This window comes from Cibotium barometz, chromosome 6 (assembly GCF_041138505.1).
Source record: "Cibotium barometz isolate CiBa-2024 chromosome 6, ASM4113850v1, whole genome shotgun sequence".
Taxonomy (NCBI): domain Eukaryota; kingdom Viridiplantae; phylum Streptophyta; class Polypodiopsida; order Cyatheales; family Cibotiaceae; genus Cibotium; species Cibotium barometz.
This window is the reverse complement of record NC_141051.1, coordinates 62,371,926-62,381,857: the sequence shown is the minus strand read 5'-3', so window position 1 is coordinate 62,381,857 and position 9,932 is coordinate 62,371,926. Positions and strand designations below refer to the sequence as shown.

Here is a 9,932-nt window from a genome sequence, read left to right as displayed (position 1 = left end):
TAATATAGCGTTTGGAAATGAAACGTGGCTTCCATGCAATCCATTCATTCGTGCGCATTGCCACGTGTAAATTTGATAGGATTTGTTTTTAAAATAAAATAAGTCTTCTAACCTTTCAAAAAATTTCAAAGCTCGATTTTCTTAAAACAAGATTTAGGATACCAAAATTATTTATTCCAAAAAAACATTTTGGGTGCATATTTAGAAGGTCAATGGCCTCCCTCTTGAAGGTTAAGGTAAGCCTTCCAATTTAAGGCCATAGTGAAAAGGTTTGAAATAACGTTCATAATTATTCAATTGACACTACATAACGCGTGGGCTTTTCCAAATATGCACCCAAAATCTTTTCTTATTGTCAAATCGCGAATCATGTTGGTCATTTCCGTTGACACGTGGGCTTTTCCAATTACGTTTTCCGGACGGCTCAAAAGGAACCTTCAATGCATATTTCCGTTTGAAAACGTTACAATGTTCACTATCTCAAACTCTTTTTGCTTGGATACTTCTGTAATTATAAGCGTTTGATTGGACACACGGAGATTATCTCCCAGGTTTCACGGTTTGACCTAAACATATATATGAGCAAGTCAACAATATATATGAGAAAACACACGTACGTAGATCAAGGACGCTACAGTTGTAATGTTTGAGGCACTCTCTACTACATGCAAGTTGTACTGTTTGGGGCACTCTCTACTACATGCAAGAGCAGTGACCCTTAGACATGTATAAATGATCGATCACATTAATGCATCTCCAAGGCTACTATAAGCTTCACCTCTCTGCTATATAGATTTGTGTGAACCTCTTGTGCTAATTTCGGATACTTAAATCAATCTCTCGCTCTCTCTCTCTCTCTAGTGAAAACGGCTTGTGCTAGATTTGTGGGAACTCTTGTGCTATATAGATTTGTGGGAACCTCTTGTGCTAATTTAGAATACTCAAATATCCCCCTCTCTCTCTCTCTGTGTTTGCATATATATATATATATAATATGTTCACCCTGTTAATGATCCCGAAAAACTTTCCATACAAGCTTACTTTCGCCTTACTCTTTGCCTTCACCCTCTGTAACGTGGCCTCTGCAAGAACTCGTTATTTCAATTTCACGGTCAGTTAAACAGGAATTAGCAACCCCTTGTATTTATACATATTAATCGAAGCTCTAGCAGGGCTTTTGATTGTATTGCTGCATTCAATGATTGCCCTATATTTAATCCTGGGCGCCTTTTGGTGTTGTCAGATACAAAACACCAATGTTACGCGCCTTTGCAAGACGAAGTCTCTCTTGACTGTGAACGGCGAGTTCCCCGGCCCAACAAATTATGTGAGGGAAGGAGACAAGGTGGTGGTTAACGTTACAAACCTTGTTTCATACGGCATAACCATACACTGGTATGATCAATTAATTTACTACCGTATTTATCTTTATAGCAGCCGCCTATAATTGGTGTAATGATATCTTTATATATATATATATATATATATTGCGTAATGGTCTTTATGTAGGCATGGTGTCCGGCAGCTGCGCTCGTGTTGGGCGGATGGGCCAGCCTACATCACGCAATGCCCCATCCAAACCAATCAATCTTATGTGCACCGGTTTCAGATCCTTGAACAAAGGGGCACCCTCTTCTGGCATGCCCATAATAGCTGGCTGAGAGCCAGCCTTTATGGCGCTTTTATCATTCTCAAGAAAAACAAGACTCCCTACCCATTTCCCAAACCCAACCAAGAGCTCCCCCCTCTCCTTCTAGGTTAGATAAACCTCAATCATTCTCCTTATAACTTCTCGCTGAAAGAATTAACACCTCTTCAAACAAAAACACAAACATCTAGCATTATACACGATCACTCATAAATCACGGTATTGCTTTTGTCTAGGTGAGTGGTGGAACGTGAATGTAGAGGATGTTATAAACCAAACACTTGTTGAAGGTGGAGGTTACAACATCTCCAATGCCATTACTATCAACGGACAGCCTGGGGACCTTTACAACTGCTCATCCAGTGGTAAGTATCGTAATAACTAGTACCTCGACCACAACTTCCTAGTTTAAGAAGTTAATAGGAATGGTTTCCCCTAAGCAGCCAAGGTCTTCTACTATGTATGCACAATATTGCATTAGAAAGGAAGGAAAAAGGGAAGAAATATGTGTTATAAAACTCAAGGCAATTTTATTGTGGTTGTAGTTATAATGTACTAACAGCTTCCAAGGCAAATTAGATTCTAATATGTACTATGCATGTGGCTGGAATATATGTATGCAGAGACAGTGGTATACACTGTGACGCAGGGAGAGACGGTGATGCTGAGGTTAATCAATGCAGGCATGAACTTCCACATGTATTTCGCAGTGGCGAATCACAGCCTCACAGTCGTGGAGGCCGATGCAGAGTATGTGGAGCCATACATGACAGACATCATAGTGCTGGCGCCCGGCCAGACCTCCAACGTCCTCCTCACGGCCAACAAGCCCATAGGCCAGTACTACATTGCAGCTTCCGTCTTCTCGGTGCCCAATACGTCCTTTGTGCCCTTTCCCCCCACTGCCACCACGGCCATCCTCAGCTACAGCGGCACCATGCCCGGATCCACCAACTTGACTTTGCCCAGCTTTCCCTTGGCCAACGACACCGACTTCGTCAACCGCTTCTACTCCAGCCTCAAGGGTAGGAACTACTCGGAAGGCTACTACTACTACGACGTTCCCAAAATCGTGGACGTGCACCTGCTCCACACCATAGGCTACTCTCTCCAGCTTTGTCCGACTGGACGGACCTGCGAAGGTCCCGAGAACAGCCTCATCAGAGCCACCATCAGCAACATTACCTTCGTCAACCCCAACCTCTCGCTCCTCCAGGTAAGCAGAGCACATCATCCCTTTTACCAATTTTTTTTAAAAATGCGACACTTGAGTCAAATTTTATTACTATTATATTATTATTATTATTATTATATTAAAGTGTGACTATCTTGAACACCTACTACAGTGGTCGTAGAATTCAAATAGAAGTTTTCTTTGAATATCTAGAATCTAGGGATTTTCTAGAACTGGTGCATTTAGAAATTAAAACTCCTAGTCAAAGAGACATTGACATCGATGTCTTTAGCTAAACGAACTAACAAAAAAGACCACTTATGTTCACTATCTTACTATACATACTTTTTACATATAATATTGAAAGAGTAAACGTGTGACTATAAATCAATAAATTTGAATCTGTATTCAAAGCTAATAATAAATAGAGCTTCTTTTTTCCCGATAAAGAGACCTATAAATAATAAAAATTTGATTGTGTGTGTATGATATTATGACCCACACATATAGGAGTGTCTGTTTGAGAGGTCTACGAGTAATTTTGACCCACACATATAGGAGTGTTTGTTTGAGAGGTGTATGAGTCATTTTGAATACGTTTGGTGAGGCCTCATAATAGAAATCAACCAATGAAAAATATACAAATGAAATGAGTGTGAAATCCATTGTCCTAGGCCTACTATTACAACATAAGCGGGATTTATACGACGAACTTCCCGGACGTGCCACTATTCCAATACGATTACACGGCAGTGAACCCGGACATGAAGGTAGCGTTGCCGGGGACGCGGGTGCGGGTGATCCCTTTCAAAAGCACTGTACAGGTGGTATACCAAGACACGGCCACGCTCTTCTTCGAACAACACCCCATCCATCTCCACGGCCAAAACTTCTACGAGGTGGGCAGGGGCAACGGCACTTTCAACGCCTCCACTGACCCTGCCTCCTTCAACCTCGTCAACCCTGTCTCCCGCAACACCGTCTCCGTGCCTGCTGGCGGTTGGGCTGCCGTCCGCTTCCAAGCTCTCAACCCAGGTAATCAATAATATTATGCAGCACCTCATCCTTTATTATCAATCTTGATTACCATAACGTTTCTCTCTCTCACTCTCTCTCGTGCGCGCGCGCGCACACACACCACACACATATTATGGTTCCTTTTCTTCTGTAATAAGCCCTCTACCTTATCGCACAATATGAATTTTTGTCTTTATTTCTCTCATAATCTATAGAACACTTTGTTGCTACTCTCTTAATTTGCTTTGAAATATTTTGAGAAGTTATTCTTGAAGGAAGTCTTTTTCTAAAGAGAAAATTCTCATTGTAAAAAAGATTTCTCATGATGGATGATGCAATGTGCAGGGATCTGGTTTGTGCATTGCCACTTCGATATCCATGCATCATGGGGGATGGACATGGCATTCATCACCCTCAATGGGGTAGAAGAAAATGAGATGTTGCCACCACCACCAGTCGACTATCCTACTTGCCAACTTTAAAAACATACATATAGCATCACGGGGGATGGACATGGCATTCATCACCCTCAATGGAGTGAGAGAAAATGAGATGTTGCCACCACCACCAGCATTTAAATATTCTGCTTGCCAACTTTAAAAACATACATGTAGACATGATATGATTTGATATTGATGTCGTGAGCCAGGGTTGTAAGCCATGCCGCCTTATTGCATTAAACCTTTGCTATTTAAATGTGTATCTACTTCAAGCATTTGCCCTACAAACTAAATGTTTTAACCCCCATACAAACTAAATGTTTTAACCCCCATAGTACAAGAAAATGTTTTGTATTATGGTATATTCAATGGTTTGACAAGTAATAGTTGGCGGTGCCCAATGATGATCAAGTGTGTGGACATTTGGTGTAACGTTAGTATGGTGTAAACTTATCATTATAAGTGTGTGGATTTTGATGCAAAGAAGAATGGAATGAAATAATAGCTTCTCCTATTCTTATCTATGGTTGTGTGAGAGTTAATTGGGATTTATGGAAGTATTATTTGTATATCCCCATTCTATTTACATGTGTTTTGACTACCCAAACATTGGATTTAGAGTTTTGTACCTCAAATTATGAACAGAACAAGATAAGGGTATGTTATAGATTTGGGATACCTGGTATAACATCTAGTTGAAGTGTTAATGTATGTGATGTTTTCCCACAAGCTTGGTTGAAACTTGATGTTGCAGGTTAGAAACTTGAGAAATTGGAATGTATAAATTATAAGTGGTAAAATTATTTGCTAAATTGCTACGTGGTATTTGCTATTGCTACGTAGTATTGGAAAGCTCTTGAGAAGATAATTCACACATTTTTGTAAGAGGGGATTGATTTGGAGCTTACAAAAATTCTACAAGACAGTTTTTGAGCTTGTACTTGTTGCTTAATGTGCAATTATGTAAGTAGCAAATAAGAATGTGGGAGTGAAATGTGGACATGTATATGGTTTAAGGATGGTTTATGTTTTTGCATTGAGAAACAAGTGAATGTACAAGTGGTGTTGACACTACATTGTTGATAGCATTTTTGCATGTACATATATTAGTGGTTAGAATTGAACCACATTCGTTACACTAGTTGGTTGAGTGTTCTCATTGAAGCATTGTATTTAGTAAACATGGGTGATGGTCGGTGCAGCAAATTGTGGGAAAAAATCTTGATCAGAACAACTTTTAAATATGGAAGTACCGCATGTAAAATTTCTTGAAAGGAAAAAACTACTAGAGTTTGGTGATAGGTGATGAGAGCAAGAGCCACGGTTTCTTACAACAAATCCAAAACATTCACAACTTTAAGCACATAGAACTTGGTTGGAAAGAGCATACAAAGTGCTGCATTACTTCTCTATATGTGTGACAGATTCTATGCTATGTCATATTCAAGAGGATGTGAATAATCCCAAGGATGCATATGATACTTTGGTGAAATTGTGTGGCACCAATACACAGGCAAGGAAGATTCAATTAAAGAAAAAGATACATATTATAACTCACAATAAAAAGAGCATACATGATTATGTACAAGAGATAAAGGGATATGTAAATGCACTTACATCCATAAATTGGATGATAATGATCTTATGGCTATCACATTGAGTGGTAAAAGAGTATAAGTCATTTAATACCTCTATCACAATTAGAGGTGGCAGTCCCCCAAATTTTGAGGACTTAGTCTCATTGCTTATTATTGATGAAGAATTAAATCTTAGGCTTGGTAAATCTACTAGTAGCAATTAGCATGCAAGGGACCAAGCATTCTACTCTCATAGAGGTGCAAGAAGTAGGGGGAGATCTATAGAGGACATATAGGTGGGCGTGGTTGGATGGATAGACCACCATAATAGAATTCCTAGTCTTCATATGGTGCACAAGGCGGTAGAGGATCCTATTTTGAAGGCATGGGGAGATCTAGCTCTAGAGGAAGAGTTCATTGGCAATCTCAACAACAATAAAGCAATGGGATTGATTGATTGTGGTAAGATTGGTCATATGGCAAGAGATTGTTACAAGAAGTAAAATGACATGTGTGGTGGAAGAGTCCAACATGGAAATTATCATTATCTAGAAATTATGGGAGTGTAAATCATTTGTTTGCTATGAAACATGTTATGGACAGCATGACTTCACTGATGGTGAAGCTGATGAGACATGGTACATGGATTCGGGAACATCAAACCACATGACTTGCCATAGAGAGTCTTTTGATAGAATGTCACCTACACATAGAGAGTCTTTTACCTTCAACCCTCTAAAGTGTCACCTACACTTCAGAGCGAGGATTTAAAGTGAGATTTAGTGAGAATGGTTTCTTTTTGGAAGACTTTATGAAGATCATCTGAAGTGTTGTATGTGTCATCTATATCACTAAGAATTTGTCATCGGTTGGACAAATGGTAGAGCAAGGATTGCAACTGAGACTTAATGAGCATGGTTTCTTTGTGGAAGACTTTATGAATGGATTTAAGCTCTTGCAAAGGGTCAAAAGGAAGAAAGATTGTTTACTTTGGATGTAGGGGTATTCTATAATTGAATTCAGCCATGCTTTCATGTGGTCATGGAATTGTACTAGATTCTTGATATACAACATAAGAGAATTGGGCATATGGGAACATTCAAAAGCTGAAAGCTATGTTGAAAAAACGCGTTGTTTGGTAGTTTTCCAAGGTTCAAGCATGAACTGATTTCACACATGTATGTGATGTGGGTCAGTTTGGGAAGGAAAAAAGATTTTCATTTTCCAAGGAAGGCCAAATGAATAATAGACCTTTGAGATTGTGCATAGTGATGTTTGGGGTCCTATACAAGCCCAATCCATTAATGGAAGCAAGTACTACATTCGATTCATTGGTGACTTTAGCAAGATGATATGGATCTATTTCTTGAGAGAGAAGAGTAAAGCTTTGGGAAAATTTGAAGAGTTCAAAGTTCTTGTGGAGAAGCAATATGGTCATTGGATTGTGGCTAAGGATAGATGGAGGAGGTGAGTACACCTCACATAAATTTGATGAGTTCTTGAGAGAACATACATGGGATTAGAAGGCAACTTACATGCAAATATACCCCTTTAAAAAATGGGGTTGTTGAGATAAAGTATAGAGTTATTTATGAGAAAGTAGCTACACTATAAGAAAACGAGAGCATAGTCATGTCCAGCCTTTTATGATGTGATCCCTAGCCCATTGGTTAAAAAAATGCATGTGTGTTGGAGTTGGGAATCGTTCATGCATACATTGCACCACCACATACATGAAGTCTTTGTCCTTTTTCTCCCGCCATGATTTGAAAGAATCTTTATAAGTTTGATTAACTACTTGGTGGACCCTCCATTCCATCTCATCCATAAAAGGGCTGCCCTCCTCATCAAGATTATAATAAAGTATACCATCCTCGAGAACCTTGTAAGTTGCCATAAGTGAAGGCGACCACTTACCTCCTCCAAATTATCCATCACACCCACCCCCCACTAACTGATCGTCGAGATAGCTCTAAGAAGCCCTTGCACTATGACCACCAAAGTGGCATCGTAAGGTTGCCCCATGTCAGGAAGATGGCATCGCGGATGTGAGTGGGGTATGTTGTGTGGAGGGGATAGGAGTAGGCCACACTTTGTGTGGTAGGAGCTGAAGGATGAGGAGTAGGTAAAGTGGAAGGGAGAGGGGTAAGCAAAGTGGAAGTGAGAGGGGTAGGGAATCTAGTGGGATGCATGGAAATGACTGGTTAATGAGATAGATAAAGTCTCGGGCACATAGAAGGTAGGGTATTCACCCGAGCGGCTCAATAACTTGGCCGTACTTTGAGTTTAGCTGCCACCAAGCTGCTTATGCCTCATAGACACTACGTAAATCTGAGTCATCCTCTGGTATAGGAGGTGTACTTAAGGATGCACCTCCATATGCTAGGTCATTTTTTGGTGGTGGGGGACACATCTATAAAACTTAATATCACTAGGATTATAATATTAGGATTAGCATCTCTAATATGAATGTATGCATAGAGCTTGTGCATGCTCTAACATGTATGCATAAATCCTATGCATGCTCTAACATGCATGCATAGAGCCTATGTATGCTCTAATATGTGAGAGGATCCCACTTCACAATACTTGCCAGACCTCCTTACATTAGCATGCAATGTAACTTCCCATTGAACTTTAACATAAGGAGGTTTGGCAAGCATTGTGAGATGACTATGTCTATACACATGTAAACTCTATGAATAGAGAGTATACCTTATGCATAGAGAATGAGATCATGGCGCAGAGCTAGAGTATGTGGGAAATAAGATGTATATATATGCTATATGAATAAGAGAGTATAAACATTCAAAAATCTTATACTCTCCATCAATGCATAGCACTCTATATCAAAAAGTTTTATGCATTAATATTGTGCAGAATTCTAGTCACAGGCTACCTGATTACATCAGTGGAGATGAAGCATGATGCAGCAAGCAATGAGCTGCAGAATTGTAGTCACACCTACCTGATTATATCGGGGGAGATGAAGCATGACGCAACAAGCGATGAGCTTCTCATCCTAGATCATTATAAAAGTAAAATTTTTATGCAGCTATTGTTGATAGTAAATTGGGTGAACTAAAGTGAACACAATAAGCGGAAGCCATTCTCTAAGTGTAGTCTGAGACTGACACTCACAGCATGATATGAACTATCATATCTGAGCTCTTTAAGCTCCTTAGTACTAGGATTAGGGTTTTGGGTATTAGACCATCCATTGACTAGAGTCAAAATTATTATTCATTTATCTCATCTGATTCAATAATATAAACAACGATGATTTAGTTCTTAACTAGCTCATTCAATTATTTGTGCTAGTTTCTATGTCGCATTTCCTCGTATACTTGTAATTTTAACATGCTATCAAAGACTTGTTTACTCCATTGATACCTTGGTGCCACCGAGTCTGAGATCATGCACACCAGCATCTTCATTAGCTTTATTCACACGACACTGCCTTAAATCTATGCCACCTCAGATCTAGTCGTTCTAATTCACGTCGGTGCCACACAAACTCCTAAGTCAATCTTCTACATTCTAGCATTCATCATTGTACACTTGGGTTGTAGATTCAACATCATCCTTTTTCGTTTGTAGACTCAGATATGTAGAATTTGCATCAGCTTTTGACCTACCAATGCCACGTGATCTTTTGATCTATCGATGCCATTGCCATGTCATCTTTCACGAGCTGAAGCCACATTATCATCCGACATGCTAATGCCACATGTCATATTTTGATCTGCTAATGCCACATCATCTTCTGACATGCTGAAGCCATGTCATCATCCGACCTACCTATCTAATGCCACATCATCTTTTGACATGCTGACATCATGGCCATCTTCCAACCTATTGTTTGATGCCACATCATCTTCTTATCTATTGATGTCACATCATCTTCGGACCTAATGAAGCCATGTCATCTTTCAATCTGCTGATGCCACATTATCTTCCAATCATCAGAGGCATACTTTTTTAAAACTTTTCTATTATTTATGTTATTAAAATTGTGTGTGTGTGTGTGTGGAATAAAATACATATAGCTTAATTCATTTTTAGCCATATATATG

General features: G+C 39.5%; 1 protein-coding gene across 1 annotated transcript; it reads left to right on the top strand.

Moving 5' to 3' along the window:
* The first annotated feature begins 1,009 nt into the window (after positions 1–1,009).
* Positions 1,010–4,394, top strand: LOC147637953 (laccase-4-like). The gene is made up of 7 exons (XM_086799081.1): positions 1,010–1,111; positions 1,244–1,395; positions 1,510–1,757; positions 1,885–2,013; positions 2,272–2,864; positions 3,497–3,857; positions 4,185–4,394. The coding sequence occupies exons 1-7, from the start codon at positions 1,010–1,012 to the stop codon at positions 4,319–4,321; spliced, it is 1,722 nt and encodes a 573-aa protein (XP_086655207.1). The 3' UTR covers positions 4,322–4,394.
* The last annotated feature ends 5,538 nt before the right edge of the window (positions 4,395–9,932 follow it).

Bases quoted from the DNA above. Each gene is read 5' to 3' on its own strand.
- LOC147637953 (XM_086799081.1), top strand. From the start codon at position 1,010: ATGATCCCGAAAAACTTTCCATACAAGCTTACTTTCGCCTTACTCTTT. The intron at 1,758-1,884 runs GTTAGATAAACC...GCTTTTGTCTAG, and splicing joins GCTCCCCCCTCTCCTTCTAG to GTGAGTGGTGGAACGTGAAT. The intron at 2,865-3,496 runs GTAAGCAGAGCA...CCATTGTCCTAG, and splicing joins CCAACCTCTCGCTCCTCCAG to GCCTACTATTACAACATAAG.